This window comes from Staurois parvus, unplaced genomic scaffold (genome assembly GCF_062004578.1).
Source record: "Staurois parvus isolate SC_StPar_1 unplaced genomic scaffold, SC_StPar_1.0 ptg000430l, whole genome shotgun sequence".
NCBI lineage: Eukaryota > Metazoa > Chordata > Amphibia > Anura > Ranidae > Staurois > Staurois parvus.
This window is the reverse complement of record NW_028318226.1, coordinates 1,224,084-1,244,587: the sequence shown is the minus strand read 5'-3', so window position 1 is coordinate 1,244,587 and position 20,504 is coordinate 1,224,084. Positions and strand designations below refer to the sequence as shown.

The following is a 20,504-nucleotide window of genomic DNA, read 5'->3' as shown; positions in this document are numbered from 1 at the left end:
CTGCATGAGTCTAATACTGGTGTCAGTAAGGAGTCTCCTGATGCACATAGACTGCAGGACATTCATGAGACTTCTTTAACCTCTTCTCACACGGCCGCTGCAGATAAACGGCTGGGGGGGACAAGTTCCATTCTGGGAGGATGTGCCAGTACGTCCTCCCTGGGGGCATGAAACTAGCGGTGCGATCCTGTGATGGCTGTGTCCCTCGTCCGCTCTCTGATTGGCCCTCCTATTCATGTGATGGCTGTATATTGATTACACAATGTAAATACAAATATGTGCCAATATATTGGCTCTCCTTCCTCAAACAGAGAGCACAGTGAGAAGGAGAGCCAATCCATGCAATCTGTCAGGGATCTGTGTGTAACTGCTGATTTTACTGTGCAGTTAAACACAGATCTCACATAGTGCAGTCATCTGTTACCAGTGCACCAAGTACCGTTTGTCACAGTGTCCAAGTGCACATCAATATCTGTACCAATGTTCCATCAACATCTGTCACAATGTACCAGTGCACAAAAACATCTGTCACATCTGTGTCAGAAATATCTTAGAAATTGACAACTTTGTGTAAAAAGAAGGTTTTCATTTTCCTTCCACATTTTCCAAAAACTTGTGGCAAAAAATTACATGTTCAAAAAACTCACAATGCATCAAAATACATTGTGATGTTTGCTTTTCAAAATGTTGTCATTTTGTGGGTGTTTCCATTATCCTGGTGCTCCAGGACCTACGTGATAGGTAGTCATGGGATTAAATGCGTAATTTATACATAAATTATGCTCCTTGAAAGCCCAGACACATGTGGTATCCCCTTATCATAATGTGTTTTGGGTTGTAATTGCAAGTATGCCTATGCTGTGTGTGAGAAATAACTTGTTAAAATGACAATTTTGTGAACAGAACCAAAAATTTTATTTAATTTTTACATTTTCCAAAGAATTGTGGGAAAAAATTACAACTTAAACAAATTCACAATGACTTTTAATAAATCCCTCGGGATGTCTACTTTCCAAAATGAGGTCATTCAGGGGGTATTTGTGCTGTCCTGGCATTTTAGGGCCTCAGGAAATTAGATCAAATGAGGCCATCAGGATTGATCAATTTTCATATACCGTATATGTACCATAGCTTGTAGACTCCACACAGACTAAATAATATACACTGATTTGGGTTATTTTTGCCAAGGAAATGTAGCAGATTAAATTTTGGCCAAAATTTATGAATAATGATTATTTATTTGCAACATTTTGTAACATAAACTAAGAAAAACGCATAGAAAAATTGGCCTTTTTTCATTTATATAACAAAAGTAAAAAACCCAGTGGTGATTAAATACCACCAAAACAAAGCTCTATTTATCTAATAAAAAAAGATAATAATGTCATTTGGGCTGGGCAGGAAGGGAGTGAAAATATTCAGAATTGAGGTGGTTAAAGGTGAATTATCGCCTCTAGATTTCGACCTCTCAGCTAACCTGAAGGAAAAAAATCTGGAATGGTGACTTTGATTTATTGGCTTTGTTTCCATCTCGTAAAATAATTTTAGAGCATTTAGAGATGATACAAAAGATAATAATGTAGATGATGATACTGTAAGTGTAAGCCTGCAGCAAGGAATTTTAATAACTGGCTGCAGGCTTTCTGCATTTCCACTAGTGTAATGTGTGAGAATTTTCAGGACAAAGGTTCGGGACTTGACATAATAGTAGAAGCAAGGGTGGACTGACAACTCATGGAGCCCCCGGGCAATAGGGGATCATGAGGCCCCTGTGTCTTTGCCCAAACTCAAAAAAGCCTTTGAAAAAGGTACCAGGGGCATCTCATGGGGCCCCCTACTGACGTCAGGCCCTCGGGCAGTGCCCGAGTTTCTAAATGGTCAGTCCGCCCCTGAGTAGAAGCTTATACAATTTTGGCAGTCTTTTGTGCTTTTATACACAAGTCCTTCAGGCAAAAGTTGGCCATGTATCCCACTTTTTAAATGGGGGTTCAAAGGACGTGGGCTTGTGGATTACTTTATTTTTGCCGCCATCTAGTCTCAAACAACTAGTTACAGGTAAATTAACTCTGGCTTATGGTTATATAAAGGCATTTGCTTTTCCTTTAATCATAGTCAATGCAAATGGCCTAATACATGCCGATAAAGACTTGATTGTGCTTTTTGCTCAGGAGAGCACCCACTTTCTAAATGTTTGGCATTAGCAAATAAGCAACCTGGAAGGGAGCTTTTTCTTAAAAGCCCCATTCCCGGAGAGGCTGGAAAAAATGTTACCGTGGCTTCTGGAGTATCCAGACCATCAGACGGCTCAGCAATTAATTGAAGGTTTTAATGAACGTTTTCTGTTACATAGTTTTGAGAGTTTTGTTGTACCGTTGTTAATAATTTAAAATCTGTAAATAGTTTAGGTGATGCAGTTAGGGAAAAAATTTAAACCTTTAAAATGTAAATTTAGAATTTCACCTTTAGGAGTTATTCCCAAGAAAAAGGAAGGTTCTTAAAATAATTAAATAATTAGAACATTTATCTTTTCTGATAGGTGCTTCATTGAATGATCAAATATCAGAGGAGTTGTTCAATGAAGTGCGATCTGTCACCTGCTGTGTCCAGTTGATGACCAATCGTGTACTGGCCATTGCTTGCTGTTACCGATCACAGCAGATCGCATGACAGTTGTACACAATGGATGGTGTTTATTCATGCCATTCATTGTGTACTATTGTGTTGATCTCTGTGATTGGTCACAGTGATCACATGTTACAGACAGGGCCAATAACAGCCCATCTGAACCACCTCTTAGATTGTAAGCTCCCAGGATCAGGGCCCTCCTAACCCTCTTATATTGAAGTGTATTGTTGCTGTATTGTCTCCCGTTATATTGTAAAGCGTTGAGCAAACTGTTGGCGCTATATAAATCCTGTATAATATTAATAATAATAATAATAATGTGATTAGCTGTGGCCAATCACAACTAATCACAATGGTAAACAATGAATTAATTGATTTCATTTCATAAAAATGGTTGCTTATAACCATAAAATTTCACTGATATATAAGCAATTATAGTGTGAAAAATCCTGATCCCTTCCCCAGAGTAGTGCAATGTTACTATGGTAACACTGTTTTGCTCTGGTTACAGTATGTAAAATGTAATAAAAAGAAAATAAAATTTAAAAAAATGAAATAATTTTTATTTTAATTATTTTTTTTTATTTTTTTTCACCAGTCAGTATCCATGATCACCACCACACCTGTTATATTATGATGCTGTACTGCTCTGGTGATATGTAAAAAAAAATTTTTTTTTTTTTTTTTTTTTTAATTTCTTCATTTTCCAAAAACATTATGATAAAAAAAAACTTGCCATGCATCTTACTAAATACGTTGGGCTGTCTAATTTCCAAAAAGGGGTAATTTAGGGGATATTTGTACTGTCCTGGCATTTTTTTCGGACATAAGAAATGAGATCGTCGTCTCAGATATATATGCCATACTTTGTGGACTCTATAAATTTCTTTCTTTTATAAGTTTGTATGCTTACAGTGGCTCTGAATTTTGTCCTGTTTGTCTACTACGGGAATATTTAACAATTCGTCCACAGTTTGATAATTTTCTTTTTATTCATTCCATTGGTTTTCCGTTAACAAAGTTCCAGTGTAAAAGTGTATTCAAAAAATGTTTGAAGTATCTTAATTTGGATAATTCAAATTTCTTCTTTTCATTTGTCCCAAATTGGAGCGGCCACTGAAGCATCCAAACATGGTTTAGAAGCTAGTCAAAAGAAACAGAAATACTACAAATGGGCTGTATAGGCACAAAGACTAGGTACACATATAAATAAAATCAATATTGCTTTATTTGACATCGTCACATATAGACCATGGTATTAAAAACCTATTTGGTAATATCCCCGCAATGAATGTCCCAGAGCCCACCATGTACAGAAGGAGCACAACCAGTGATGAGGCATGGAAAAGACCACCAGGATGATTCTGGGGGGGGGGGTAAGGGACATTCTGATACTGGAGAATTGGTTTAGAAGCTAGTACTATTAGGAAGATAGGCAGATGGCATTCTAATAGGTACAAGTAATATATTCGTCCTTAACTTATTTGTTTGCATCATTGCTTCTAGGTCCAGTATGTATTGTCTGGATAGCTGGTCACTCCTTTATTTTCTGAGCTCAAAGAAGAGCTGCAAGATGAGTATACATTGGAAATCTGGGCCTTCATTCAGGGTCATTTAAAGGTTTTTGGTGTGGCCTTCAGAGTATGTTGTGGAAGGATTTACTTTATGAATTTGGTAGGTTATATAATTTTTTGCTGCCCCCCGATATTTTAATTTTACATTCGGGGGTAATGACATAGGTCAGTAGAAAGCTCTTGATTTACTTTTTTCTATCAGAAAAAAACCTTAAATATATTAAATGATCCTCTCCCAATACAGTTATTGTGTTTTCAGAAATAATTCCTAGGCTTCTTTGCCTTCTCCCATATGGAGGCCATTTGGAAAAGTCAAAAAACCATATAAACAGGGCTATTCAAAAATTCATGCCTGCTGTTAAAGGCAGGTGTATTTAGAAGGTGGTGTTGCAGGTCTTTATAGACCTGATGGCATAAACATATCCGATATTGTACTTGATATCTTTAATTTTAATTTACGTGTATTGAACTGGCTGCGGTCCAGGGGTTTGATGCCAGTTATGTCTAGTGACCCACCTGGCTTTTGGAAGACAATTGTTTGTTTAAAATTCATGTGTAAATGGCTTGAATTGTAGTGACTGAGTCTGGCTTTGGATTTTGAGAACAAATTTAGCTGACACTTCAAAAGACAATTGGCAACTTACAGAATGACAGAAAAAAGGGCTCATATCTCGTTTTTTTTACATCGCAGAAACCTGACATTTTAACAGGGATGTGTAGAATTTTTATATCCACTGTATATAGTACATTCACATTAGCCCCTAAGCCTCAAGGAGTTACAATCTAAGGTCCCTAACTTGTAACATTCATACACATACTAGGGCCAATTTAGACAGGAGCCAATTAACCTGCCAGCAAGTCTTTGGAGTGTGGGAGGAAACTAGAGTACCCGGAGGAAACCCACACAGGCACAGGGAGAGCATTTAAACCCCATGTAGGTAGAGACTTGTGAATTAGTAATTGCCACTTTTACCGGACAGCTTGGCTTGTTAAAGGAAGTAGGAATGGATTTACAGAATCAATAGTTTAAAAAAAAACATCAGGGTGGGCTCAGAAAATTAAAAACTGCTGTGATAATGCTATTGACAGACTATAGAATTATCACAAGTAAATAGGCATGTAACCATGATGCCAAAGATCCATCCAGGGGGCAGGGTATAAACGCAAAAAGAGAATGGATGACAACAAGGGGTATTTGTTGTTTTCATATCCAATCATCAGTCACATGCTATCTTTACTGCCTGAGTCACACACAGACAGACACCATATGAGCAGGAGCTAGGTACATAAGGACATTCAAACAATGCATCCTTTCTGAATCCAGTCCAAATTTCTGGGAAAGTAGCCTGCAGGTCCTCTAGTACCTGGATAAAGCTGGCTGTACACTGTTAGTTTTTCAGGCTGAACATAAAAAATCCTAGCAGGTAACTTCATGTACACAAATGAAGTGGATGGAAGAATCTTGACCCAAAAGAACATTGTGTTCTGACAGCTTCCAGAATATATTGATCAATGGCTGCAACCACTGACTGAGAATAATTCTTCAACTTATCCTTTTGATAGAAGTCAATCAAATGAACGACCAGAAAAATACATGCACCAATGGAAGGAGCTCCAGAACAAAGGATAAGAATGTCCAAGTCCATTTATTGGTTTACACTAAACATCCACTGCATTTCCGGGGGGTAGAAAATACTTCTCTTTCATCAGTGCTACAACATAGAAAAATCATGGATAGCATATATATATGCTATATGTGGGTACATCCATAAATACACACATATACACATACATGTACAGATGTATACATCCATTATTATTTGTGGGCAGCACAGTGGCTAAATGGTTTGCACTTCTGCTGGCAGTACTAGGGCCGTTGGTTCGAATCCCAGCCACGTGTTTGGATGTTCTCCCTGTGCCTGCGTGGGTTTCCTCCGGGTACTCCGGTTTCCTCCCACACTCCTAAGACATGCTGGTAGGTGAATTGGATCCTGTCTAAATTGGCCTTAGTATGTGTATGTATGAATGTGAGTTAGGGACCTTAGATTGTACACCCCTTGAGGGTTAGGGACTGATGTGAATGTACAAAATATATGTAAAGCACTGTGTATATTGATGGCGTTATATAAAGTACCTGGAATAAATAAATATATATATATATATATATATGTACAGTATATGTGTGCATGTGCACACACACCAGCCACTTTATTAGGCACACCTTGCTAGTACTGGGTTGGACCCCCTTTTGCCTTCAGAACTTCCATAATTCTTCGTGGCATAGATTCAACAAGGTGTTGGAAACACTCCTCAGAGATTTTGGTTCATATGGATATGAGTTACTGTTGCCTCTCTATCTCAAACCAGTCTATCCATTCTCCTCTGACGTACAAGGCATTTTCATCCACACAGCTGCCGCTCACTGGATATTTTCTCTTTTTCAGACCATTCTCTGTAAACCCCAGAGATGGTTGTATGTGAAAATCCCAGCAGTTTTTTAAATACTCAGACCAGCCCATCTGGAACCAACAACCATGCCATATTCAAAGTCACCTAAATCCCCTTTTTCATCCCCATTCTGATGCTCAGTTTGAACTTCAGCAAGTCGTCTTCACCATGTCTGCATGCCTAAATGCATTGAGTTGCTGAGTTGAATGCATGTGTTTGGCTGACTAGCAATTTGTTTTACCAAGTAATTGAACATGTGTATCTAATAAAGTGGCTGGTGAGTGTATATGTGTGTGTGTGTATATGTATATGTATGTATGTATATATATATATATATACATGGTATATATATATACAGTGAAGGAAATAAGTATTTGATCCCCTACTGATTTTGAATGTTTGCCCACTCACAAAGAAATGATCAGTTTTTCTGGACAGGTCAGGACAACTGCACCGCATCAAATGGATGATGGACGGGGTAATGTACTGTCAAATCTTGGGTGAGAAACTTCTTCCCTCAGCCAGGGCATTTAAAATGGGTCGTGGATGGGTGTTCCAGCACCAAAAGCTTAAGACTTGGAGAGGATCTGCCAAGAGGAGTGGGCCAAAATCCCTCCTGAGATGTGTGCAAACCTGGCGGCCAACTGCAGGAAACGTCTGACTTCTGTGATTGCCAACAAGGGATTTGCCACCAAGTACTAAGTCATGTTTTGTGAAGGGGATCAAATACGTATTTCCCTCATGAACATGCAAATCAGTGCATCATTTGTTAGACATGCATTTCTTTTGAATTTTTTCTTGCCATTCTGTCTCTCAGTGTTACAGTACACTTACCATTCGATTTTTAGACTGATCATTTCTTTGTGAGTGGGCAAACATTCAAAATCAGCAGGGGATCAAATACTTATTTCCTTCACTGTGTGTATATATATATATGTGTGTGTGTGTGTGTGTGTGTGTGTGTGTGTATGTATGTATATATATATATATGTACAGTATATGTGTGCATGTGCACACACACCAGCCACTTTATTAGGCACACCTTGCTAGTACTGGGTTGGACCCCCTTTTGCCTTCAGAACTTCCATAATTCTTCGTGGCATAGATTCAACAAGGTGTTGGAAACACTCCTCAGAGATTTTGGTTCATATGGATATGAGTTACTGTTGCCTCTCTATCTCAAACCAGTCTATCCATTCTCCTCTGACGTACAAGGCATTTTCATCCACACAGCTGCCGCTCACTGGATATTTTCTCTTTTTCAGACCATTCTCTGTAAACCCCAGAGATGGTTGTATGTGAAAATCCCAGCAGTTTTTTAAATACTCAGACCAGCCCATCTGGAACCAACAACCATGCCATATTCAAAGTCACCTAAATCCCCTTTTTCATCCCCATTCTGATGCTCAGTTTGAACTTCAGCAAGTCGTCTTCACCATGTCTGCATGCCTAAATGCATTGAGTTGCTGAGTTGAATGCATGTGTTTGGCTGACTAGCAATTTGTTTTACCAAGTAATTGAACATGTGTATCTAATAAAGTGGCTGGTGAGTGTATATGTGTGTGTGTGTATATGTATATGTATGTATGTATATATATATATATATATACATGGTATATATATATACAGTGAAGGAAATAAGTATTTGATCCCCTACTGATTTTGAATGTTTGCCCACTCACAAAGAAATGATCAGTTTTTCTGGACAGGTCAGGACAACTGCACCGCATCAAATGGATGATGGACGGGGTAATGTACTGTCAAATCTTGGGTGAGAACCTTCTTCCCTCAGCCAGGGCATTTAAAATGGGTCGTGGATGGGTGTTCCAGCACCAAAAGCTTAAGACTTGGAGAGGATCTGCCAAGAGGAGTGGGCCAAAATCCCTCCTGAGATGTGTGCAAACCTGGCGGCCAACTGCAGGAAACGTCTGACTTCTGTGATTGCCAACAAGGGATTTGCCACCAAGTACTAAGTCATGTTTTGTGAAGGGGATCAAATACGTATTTCCCTCATGAACATGCAAATCAGTGCATCATTTGTTAGACATGCATTTCTTTTGAATTTTTTCTTGCCATTCTGTCTCTCAGTGTTACAGTACACTTACCATTCGATTTTTAGACTGATCATTTCTTTGTGAGTGGGCAAATATTCAAAATCAGCAGGGGATCAAATACTTATTTCCTTCACTGTGTGTATATATATATATGTGTGTGTGTGTGTGTGTGTGTGTATGTATGTATATATATATATATATATATATATATATATATATATGTATGTATGTGTGTGTATATATATATATTATGCATACAAGATATAATTGCCCAAGTCTTCTGGACAAAGTTAAAATATTTATATTTTTAAAACATAATAAATATATCTTAAAACATATACAAGAATATACTGCAGCCCTTTTTCAATTTGTACATTTTATTTGGTCCCTTGACCTTTTTAAAAAGCTATATGGCAGAGGTAGCTGCCTTGTTGATCCACTTTAAAACCAATGTCCTATACCATCCAGCTTGTCTCCTTATTAAGTATCAGCAACTCGCGGTTATGTAAAAATTCCATATCCTGCAAGGCCTATTTATGGAGTGTTGTAAGCTTCCAAATGACCCCCTGTTAGAAGCTTTACAACACTCCATATATAGGCTTCGCAGGATCTGGAATTTTTACATAACCGTGAGTTGCCAGTGGATATCAATATCCATCTCCACTGTGAAGCCTCAATACCCGCATCTGATGGGAACAAGTGCTTGTAGCTGTTATACACCATATGCTACTATACAGCCTATGTAGAAGGTATGCACATTTTTTTTTTTTACTTTTTCTCCTTTTTAATCAACGCGTAGCGGGCTTCTAGATATACCCCTTAACTGGAAATTTTTTTTTGGAACTGTGAGACGATTTTTACGAGGTTCTGCTTCCACAATCTCTTGTCTGGATTATTTTATAGGAGGAAATCCTTTGAGCATTAAAAAGTATATCTCCCCCACAAGCAATACCTTTCTCTTTCATTGGAAATATGCTATTGTGGAGTCTGACTGTAATTTGACTGCAAGCTCTGTAAAGACATCTGAAAAAAGTAGTCAAAAACATTAACAGGGATGGTAGAGAGAATTTAAAAGCTATGCCATGGCTGTCAGAAATCGGAAATTTTTTACCAATTTTAGGAAATCATATCAGCTGCAATCTAAGCAGTGGGTGGTGTAGCAGTTATTCATGTTATGAAAGTGAAGTTCATTTAAAGAGTAGCTCCAATTTTGTTGAGAACAAAATTATTATTAATTTAAAATCTACGTACATTGAAATGATTTTAACAAACTTTGTTGCAGATTCCTTCCTTTTGTTATTCTGAAGAAGTAGATGTTTGTTTGTCTTGTCCATGTGCAGAGTGAATGTATATGGGAGTGACTGATGAATTATCAATCAGCTACTGCACTTGCAGGACACTACTGAAAAAAATTGCAGGGTCTGCATCTCTTTAGATGTGATTTCCCATAGGAAGTATTTTACCAAAAATTTTATTTATGTTGCAGGGGATGCCAAAAATCTGACTTGTATCTTAGTGCAGACTTCTAGGAAAAGCAGTGAGCCAATCACACAAGCAAGAAATTACATTTTCAGATAGCGTTTTGTACACACTATGTGTACAGAACACCTCTAGGTAGCCATATTGTATTGCATTTTACAAAAAATTAGAGCACTGCAGATTGAAAATGGAAAGTATTTTTCAATAACATTCTATTACAATATGACTTGAGTCACAATAGTAAACACTATGTTTTTTTATATTTATTAATTTTTTTTCCCACGAAACTGGAGTTATACTTTAAGTTTAGGCAGTCCTAGGTCACATGGCCTAGAATTGCAAAATTGCTGTGATGCTGTGCTGCGTCTGATGAGTGTTTTCTCTTTGTTCTGCAAAATGTCTACAGTTAAATCTCAATCCTATTTTTTAGTATAACTTGATGCTGGGCTACTGATTTCTGAAAAAAATAATAATGTGGAATTGAACTTTAAAACCTTCAGTAAATTAAATTATGGTAGAACTCCAGACCAGACAGGATAAAAGATCATTTGAAAACAGTTGCTTGAGGCTACTGCACTTTCAACCCTGCCTATGAACCCGGGTGTGGCCCTTGTAACTTTGATATTGCATGTAATAATTAGAAATGTTAGAGATTAGCAAGCAGTCAGTGTTGGTGGAGGAATCAAGCAGGTGGAAGGAAAGAAAATTGCACAATCTATGGCCTGCCTATGTGTTCACTTACAAAGATTTCTACAATTGTATTATAGATTTACAATTTGTGTGTTGCATAAAAAATCTGAACTGTTTGTCACCTGTAGCATAATACACAGAATGAGTTGTACTTATGTAGTTATAAAGGATACTAAAAAACTTTAGTGGTAATAATATAACAACTGTAGCTGCAATATTTTATCCATGGTTAAAACCCCGGTCAGTATACTTTTTGCTGCCTGTGTTGGGAAGATATCCTGCCTCGGAGGCGCAACAAGAAATGAGAAATATTCGTACAAAAAAGAAGAATTTCTTTGTTAGATATATGTCACCAAAATAGCTGTCCCTAGTGGAAGATTTACCTTTTGTCTCTTAATTTTTTTAACAACTCTAACACTTTCGATTTCCTATCACTTTCTATATCTGTGATAATGGCCACCCAGATAAATAAAGAGGGCACATAGACAGCACTAAAAACCTAGTTCTTTTTTTTTAATTATAAATGTTTATTAATTTATCAATCCAAATACAAATCACAATCACATTTCTATTAAAAAGACATTCAAAACAATATCTTCCTATTAGCATAAATTATTTAAATCCCTCACCTCATCCCTCCCCCTTCCTCCCCCTCCCACCCCCCCCCCCCACCCCCCCCCCCCTCCCACTCTGCGTTTTCTCTCTTCTCCTTTACGCCATACATTTCTATTATTTCTAAAATCCATTTCAAGGGGTATTACATCCTCATATATTTCACTTTTTCTCTGTACTCTTCCCATTTTTTCCACTTTGTATTATACATCTCCATCTTATCTATATGCATATAATACAATCTTTCTGTCCCGCAGATCTGATTCATGCTGCCCATCCAATCCTCCTCTGTTGGCACCTCCTTTTTTTCCCAAAACCTAGGTATCAAGCTCTTCGCTGCACTCAAATAATGCCATATCCCCAAAACCTTATATAATTTCACTGGAAGCTCTGTGATGTAGAGAAGACATAGCTCTGGGTCTAATCCAATATTAATTTTAGTGATTTTCCTTACTAGATAAACTATTTTCCGCCAAAACACCTGTATTCCTGGACACTCCCACCACATATGATACCACATGCCCACCTCTCCAGAACCTCTCCAACACAATAGTGAAATCTCCCCATTCAATCTATGCTCTATATTAGGTGTAATGTGCCAGCTCATCAAACACTTATAATTTATTTCCACCTCCCGCATACTAATATTTTCATGAATTAATCTAAACATTTTCCTTTGCTCCTCCTCATCTATTTCCCTTCCCATATCTCTTTCGCATTTCTCTATATATATTAATTTTGTGTCAGTGTCTAATTCAATTAAAATCTTATATATTTTTGCAATTCCGTGTCTCCCATCTCCCCATGCTTCTAACAATCTTTCCAATGGATTCTCTTTTCTAGTTCTCATAGGCTTTGGGAGACTCTCAAAGAAATGTTTCAGTTGGTAGTATTGTAATCTGTCCATCTTATTGAAAACTTCTCCCTTTTTTTTCTCCAGCTCTCCATATGATCCCAATTCCTCCCCAACCATTATATCTCTCAATTGCGCCTCCTGTTTTATTATCCATTTCCCTGTGATGTTTTCCTGCCCAGGGGTAAAATATTCTGTGTTCCTTAGTGGCATTAACTGTGAATTAAAAACCCATCCCTTTTTGTCTGTGTAACATTTTCCAAACTCTTAAAACCTTAAAAGTGTACGTACTTGTGCTATCATCTAATCCCCTATATTGTGCAGGCACCCATATTATCTTACTTAAATTTGTTCCACTCAGTGTATTTTCCATTTTGACCCAACTTTTCTCTGGATTATGAGTCCAATCAAAGATTCTCGCAATTATCACCGCTTTATAATATCTCTTAAAATCTGGTACACCCAAACCACCTCTTTCTTTACTTCTAGTCAACATTTCATAGCGTATTCTAGGTTTTTTATTCCTCCATAAGTATCTTATTATAATTTTTTTAAGTTCTTTAAAATATGCCTCTGGAAGTTTGATTGGAATCATTTGAAATTTATATAATACTTTGGGCACAATTACCATTTTTATCAAGTTTATACGACCTATCCAGGACGGGTTTCCACCTCCCACTCTCTTCAACTCCTCCTTAAGCTTGTTTGGTAGTGAAATATAATTAACTTTACACAGATTCTTAATTGAGGCTGACAGTTTTATCCCTAGATATTTTAATTCTTCATCTCTCCAAACAAATGGGAATTCGTCTTTGTATTTTTTTCTTTTTCACTATTTTTAAGGTTTATATTTAAGATTTCGGTTTTTGTCGGGTTAATTTTTAAATTTGATAATTCCCCATATTCCTTCAATATCTTCATTAAATTTGGAAGTGACATCCTAGGATTTCCAACATAGAATATCAAATCATCCGCATAAGCCGCCACCTTATGTTCTCTATCTCCTATCCATATTCCTTTTATATCTATGTTCTTCCTTATCATAGACAACAATGGCTCCAATGATAAAACATATAACAGTGGGGATAATGGGCATCCCTGTCTAGAAAAGTGGATGGTTCGAGGGGAGGAGCCTGAAGATGGCGGGGGCGGAGAGCTCGAGGTAGGAGCTCTCCGAAAAGACTCCCCCACCCAGCCTCCCTAAGAACCCTATCCGTGTCGGGATATCCCAAGATGAGAAATACCTGAGGTGTTGGAGCCTCGGTGGTGGTGCGGGGATCCGGGGATGAGAAGAGCGGGGAGTTGCTGGTGGGGACTGGTCTGTCCGGAGACCCAGAGCTCGGCAAGTGAGAGAGCCGGGAAGCCAGGTTGCCGGGAGACAGGAGAGCGGCGTGACCACGTGGTCAACCGCAAAGGAGCGTTGGGAAAGGAGGAAGCCAGTCGGCGTCCCTAAAGGAGAGGAGGGGGATGAGTCGGCTTCCCTGAGTACCCCCTGGCTGGATACCCGGATCAGAGAGAGGACGTGTGCCCTAACATACCTAGGAGCCGGGAAATACAACTGAAATAACCCTGTGGAATCCCCCTGGAGACCGCTCCAGGATGGTAGCTGGATGACAGCAGTTTGGAGCCACAATGAGGAGAAGGAGAGGAGATGGGTGAGTGGAAGCAGCTTGAAATGAACTGATGTTATATTGTGCTTCAAGTCATTTTTCATGATAAAAGTTTAACCACTTGCCGACCGCGCATAGCCGAAAGACGGCTTCACCGCGGCCGGCCATTTCTGAGTGGACGTCATATGACGTCCTCCCAGAACGCGCTCTCCTGCGCGCCCCAGGGGGCGCGCACCCGGCGATCTCCGTGATCGCTGTGTCCTACGGACACAGCTGGTCACGTGATGTGGTGAAAGGCCGATCCCACCGGCCTTTTACCACGTGATCAGCGGTGTCCAATGACACGCTGATCACAGGAAAATGAAAGTGCCGGTTCTCGGCTGCACTTTCCTCACGCTGTCAGATCGTGAGGAAAGTACTGCCGAGAACCGGCAGTTGTCAGAGCGGGGATCGGCACCGATCATCAGGGCACTGATGATCAGTGCCCTGATGATCGGTGCCCAGCAGTGACCCCCGCAAGTTCCGATCAGCAGTGCGCCCACTAGCCCCGCCCACCCATTCCCAGCAGTGCCCCCACCTGTGCCCAGCAGTGCCCCCACCTGTGCCACTCTGCAGTGCCACCTACCTGTGCCCAGAAGTGCCACCTACATGTGCCCAGCAGTGCCACCCACCTGTGCCCACCCACCTGTGCCCACCAGTGCCACCCACCTGTGCCCACCAGTGCCACCCACCTGTGCCCACCCACCAGTGCTGTCCACCAGTGCCACCCACCAGTGCCACCCACCAGTGCTGCCAGTCAGTGCCACCAGTCAGTGCCCAGGGGTTGTGCCAGTCAGTGCCGCCAGTCAGTGCCCAGAAGTGATGCCAGTCAGTGCCGTCTATCAGTACCCATCATTGTCACCTATCAGTGCCGCCTATCAGTGCTGCATATCAGTGCCGCCTATCCGTGACCCCTAATTAGTGCTGTCTATCAGTGCCGCCTATCCGTGCCACCTCATTAGTACTGCCTATCAGTGCCCTTTAGTGCTGCCTATCAGTGCCCATCAGTGCCGCCTATCAGTGCCCATCAGTGCCGCCTCATCAATGCAAATCAGTGAAGGAGAAAAAATACCTGTTTGAAAAATTTTATAAAAGAAACAAATAAACTTTTTTTTTTTTTTCAAATTTTTTGCACTTTTTTTAATTTATAGCGCAAAAAGTAAAGCGCCCAGTGGCGATTAAATACCACCAAAAGAAAGCTCTATTTGTGAGAAAAAAATTATCAAAATTTCATATGGGTACAATGTTGCATGACCGCGCAATTGTCAATCAAAGTGCGGCAGTGCTGAAAGCTGAAAATTGGCCTGGTAAGGAAGGGGGTATAAGTGCCCGGTAGGCAAGTGAAGAGCAGAAGATGAAGGAGAGATGAGGAGATTCCCAGGGGTTTTGAAGGAGAGATAAAAAGAAGAAATTAAGCAACTAAAAAGGAAACCTAGTGGACAATTTATTAGGCAAAGAGGGGACCCTATCATATAGTTGCAACACCTATTATCTTATGAAACTATAGAGAATAAGCCCTATAGAAGATATGAAGAGAAAAAGTACTAAAGGAAGTGGGCTTAAAGGGTCCCAAACGGGAACAATTAAAAAATACACGTCTCAGGGAAATGTGACCCCAGAAAGACTACAAGGTATAAACGGAAAAGGGGAAGGTGATATTAGTTTGGAAAATAGCCCTAGACTATCATTGGGCTTGAATGTCAGTAATCAGCAAATAATCGGAATAGTGGAGACGAGAGAAATGGAAAGTGATCTACAAATGCCAAACAAAAAAGAGATGGCAGAAATGTTTGGGGCCTTAGAAAAAATAATAAAGAATGAAATGCAACTATCCGGAATGATCTGGGGCATGTGCTGATAAGAGTGGAGGAAACGGAAGAGAAAGTTAAACATCAGGCCCAAAGCATTTCTCAATTAGAGAAAAAATAAAGAATATGGAGAGAATCCAGGAAAAGTTGTTGTATAAATTGGAAGTACAAGAAAATAGGGACATGAGGAATAACTTAAGGTTGAGAGGTGTCCCAGAGACTATAGAAGGGGAAATATTGCAAAAAGAAATATGCAGAATTTTGAATTTTATAATGGACAGATCTGAATTAGAAGTGATTGAAGTGCAGGGTGTTTTGAGAAGAGGAAAACGATATCAAAATGCTGGGAAGGAAAAACCGAGAGATGTAATCGTCCAATTCCACAGATATGGGGATAGAGAGGAGATTTGGAGGAAGATTAAAGGGAAAACAACGATTAAATATGGCGAAATGGACATTCAGATTTTTGCAGACCTTACACCAGAGACCTTGTGGAGAAAAAGAACTCTGAAACCTTTGATAGAGCAGATGAGAAAAAAGAATGTGTCTTACAGATGGGGAACCCCAGTATGCCTGATTGGTTGGAAAAATGGAGTTACAGCTCACTTGCGATTTTCAGAGGATATGAGGGAATTTTGTGAAAGACTTGAGTTGCAAAGAATGGAGATTCCTGGATGGGAAGAAGAAAATAGAGAACAAGGAGAGACAAGACAAGAGGACTGGCAGTCGGTTAGGGGGAGAAGGTAGAGGGGGAGAGAGAGAGGAAGGAGAGGGAAAGTTTTTTTTGTTTTTTTTTTCTCCCCTTGTTTCTTTCTGTTCCCCTCTAGCTCCTCTTCTCTCCGCTCTTGTGGGATTTTAATATCCCCCTCGGAAGTACATATTAGGAGGTTTGAGGAATAGTGGGGATATAGAAAAAAAAAATAATAGACTCACTGCCTAAACAGGGACCTTTTTGAGATCTTCTCCGGGGGGATATTGTGGAACTTTAACTTTAAAGAGTTGATATAACGGATGGGGAGTGCTGGGGAGGTGGGTGGGAGGAGGAGCTGCCCATGGGCAGAGTTCAACCCCGAATAACAATCAATAGTGGCGTTTAGGTCCACAAATGATTAATAGGCATATTAGAAGCCTAAAAGTGGGAGGAGGCGGGGGTGGGGGGAGGTGAGGGAGGGAGGGGAGGGGAGTAGGTTGGGAGGGGTGCGGTAGGGGGGAAGGGGTATTAGGGTTAACACTCTGCAGGATTAAGGGAGATACAAGGAAGAAGGAGTTAAGAGGAGTAGGGTAAGATGGAAGAAGTCCAATTTATAACCTCTAATGTAAAGGGGTTGTGTTGTCCTGGGAAGAGATTTAGGTTATTTAAAGAATTACAACATAGAACATCTTCGGTGGTATTTTTACAGGAAACACACTTAGAGATGGAGTAAAAGGTTAGGCTGAAGACTAGATATCTTCTGACATGGTATTATGCGGATTCACCAATTAAAAGAGCAAAGGGGGTTGCTATAGGTTTCGCAAAGAATATAAGGTTTGAGGTGAAGAAGAGAATAACGGATCTGGAGGGAAGGTTTTTGTTTTTGAGGGGTAAACTGCAGGGAATTGAGTGTACAATAGCTAGTATATATTGTCCAAATAAGAAACCGGAGATATTCTTGAGAGGTGCATTGAAGATGGACTTCAAAAGGGGTTGTTTGACAATAGCTGGAGACTTTAATGTCTGTATGGACCCGTTTATGGATACTACTTCCTATGTAAGGAGGGAGGAGAGCAGGTCCTTGAGATTATTGAAGAAACTGATGCATGAGTGTCAATTAGTGGATATATGGAGAATCAGGAATATGAAAGATAGAGACTATACTTTTTCTCACATGAACATGAGATTTACTCTAGATTGGATTATATATTGGTAGAACATCGATTCATAGAGTCCGTAGTAGAAGTAAAAATTGGAGGAAGTACTCTGTCGGATCATGCCCCTGTTGCGATAAGTCAAGATGGGGTAGAGAGGAGAGAGGAGGTTTTGTATGGCGGATGAATGAGGCACTCCTTCTGGATGAAGAGATCGATCGAAAGATCGAGATGGAAATTAAATGGTTTTTTTGAGGAGAATGAAACAGAGGATGTGTCAGTTGCAACAGTGTGGGAGGCCCACAAGGCCTACATTAGAGGACTACTCATCGCAATAGGGGCAAAAAAGAAAAAAGAAAGGAGGGAAAAGATTATTGGACTGCTAAATGAAATATATGATCTTGAACAGGCTCATAACAGGGAAATGTCTAAGGAGATAATGCAGAAAATAATAAAGAAGAAAGAAGAACTAGAGAATGTAATGGAGGAGGAAAAAAGAAGAGTCTTTAATAAAGTAATAAGTGAAAGGTATAGATGGGGAGATAGGCCAGGAAAGTATTTAATGAGAACTTTAAGGAAAAAGAAAATAGGAATTATATAGAAAAAATAAGAAATCCCAAGGGTGAACTAGTGCACTCAACTAAAGACATCGCTAGAGTATTTAAAGATTACTATAATGAGTTATATAATATTACACCCCAGGATACATTAAATAAAACTGAAACAGTAAATAGAGAAAAAAGAACATACTTAAAAGAGGCAGATCTACCAAAATTAACTGAAATACAATTGAACTCCCTAGAAGCAGAAATTACATTAGAGGAAATAAAAACAGCGTTAAAAGGTACCGTGGTGGGGAAAAGCCCGGGTCCAGATGGATATACGGTAAAATATTATAAAAAATATAAAGAGCTGTTAATACCTAAGTTGAAGATATATATGAACGCTTTGGGAAATGAGATGGAAATAAGGGGAGAATCCTTACAGGCTAATATAGTTTTAATCCATAAGGAACATAAAGACCCCTCGTAGTGTGCAAGTTATAGACCAATAGCGCTGCTGAATGTAGATACTAAATTGTATGCAAAGGTTTTGGCAAATAGACTGAAGGATCTGATGCCGGAGTGGATACATGGGGATCAGGTGGGGTTTGTCCCGGGGAGAGAGGGTAGAGACAACGGCTTGAGATCACTGTTGCTCATACAGTAAGGTAAAAAAGGGAAAACCCCAATGGTACTGATGTCAATTGACACTGAGAAAGCATTTGATAGAGTGAGTTGGGGATTTATGATGGATACCTTGGAAGTGTTGGGGATAGGAGATAGAATGAGAAAGTGGATTGGAGGGTTATATAGAGGGCCTACTGCCGCTATCATGGTTAATGGAGGAAGATCGGAGCTTTTCGGGATGTCAAATGGTAAAAACCTAGTTCTAATCTTTCCTGACTCCTAATCCAAAACTAAAAAAGCATTACATAAAATTCACAAAAAAAATAAATACATAAACTTCAAACAAATATTAAACTGCCAGCAGAAGTAGTGAGCCAGTAAACATTAACCAGTTGCCGCCCGGCCAATAGCACATAGGCGGCCGGACGAGCAGCTCATCCCTCCGGATCCCTCCTTTCAGGCATGCGCAGTTTGCCTGCCTGCAGAGCCGTGCAGCGGCACAATGTGTCACCAGCCGTGTACCTCGGACACGGCCGATGACAGATCTGTGTAGCGGCCCCGTTGTCAGTACCATGTGACCTGCTGTGACCAATCACATCAGGTCACATGACGGTCGTATACAATGGATGGCTTCCTTTCATGCCCCCCCCCCAAAAAAACAAAACACACAAAAAACACACACGCAAAAAAACCCCCAAAAAATGGCAGACTCGATGGACCGTTCGGTCTTTTTCTGCCATCACTTTTCTTTATAAAAAGGTCAATGGGCACAAAAAATTGTAAGGCTGTATACAGCCTTGAAAAACTCAAGCTTGAGATATCTTCTGTGGAACGTAATGGAAGTAGGCAGATGATTTATACTTTTTGCAAAGTTGATCATTACATTATCACATTATTACATTATTATAGGGGAAATTTGTGATTTATGGTTTTCATTAAATATCCAAATGAACAGCATGGTCTGCAGTTAACTATACAAGTATCTAATAAAGGCAACCTAAGTTTATTGATTCATATAAATTGATGAGAAGATATTCAATGAAAATGTGTAAAATAATTTATTTTTAAATGTCAGATTTTCATAACTGCCATTGAATCTCAGATATATTTTCAATAACAAGGTTCTGTTTGTAACGTATCTGTAACTGTAATGTGTGTTTTGTTTTTCAGGACAAGACCAGCGATGGTAAGTAGAGTATAATGCCTAATCGTCCTACGCCTCTCTTACTTTGTCCAACTCTTTCTCACACTTGTCAGCTTGTGTTTGCTTTTCCCTATCTGTCCTCTCTCACTTAAGCTGATTATCTGGTAATGTTACTGTGTCATCTTCTTCGACATAAATACTTCTCAGAAAGAAGCATGTCCTATGTCATTGAAAGGCTATGTTGAATGTGCCTGTTCTTCCCAATATAGTGTAAACCTATTTTATCACAACTGCTCTTTATGGTGAAAGCAAGCATCAGTGCTCTGTGACACCATTCTTATGTCTCTACCTAAAGTACTTCCAATAAAACTGAGCTAAATCCATAAACATGCTATAAAAGAGAGCCTTTATGTCATTCCTAAGCACCCCAAAAATCACCAAAACTTGAGGTGCTCAGTTTATTTAACTCTCCAGTTTCATGGTTGAAATGCACTGAGTTTCTCTAACAAGTAGGAGTTTCATGTTAAAGATGAAGTGGCAGAGCTCAGAGTTGC

General features: G+C 39.5%; 1 protein-coding gene across 1 annotated transcript in view; it reads left to right on the top strand.

Annotated features, from left to right (window-relative positions):
• Positions 1 to 20,504, top strand: part of CARNS1 (carnosine synthase 1) — a 50,925-nt gene that overhangs the window by 10,787 nt on the left and 19,634 nt on the right. Inside the window, exon 2 of the mRNA XM_089687561.1 lies at positions 19,977 to 19,992. Coding sequence (XP_089543687.1) covers positions 19,990 to 19,992 — 3 coding nt within the window. The 5' untranslated portion in view covers positions 19,977 to 19,989. The remainder of the gene's footprint in view (positions 1 to 19,976; positions 19,993 to 20,504) is intronic.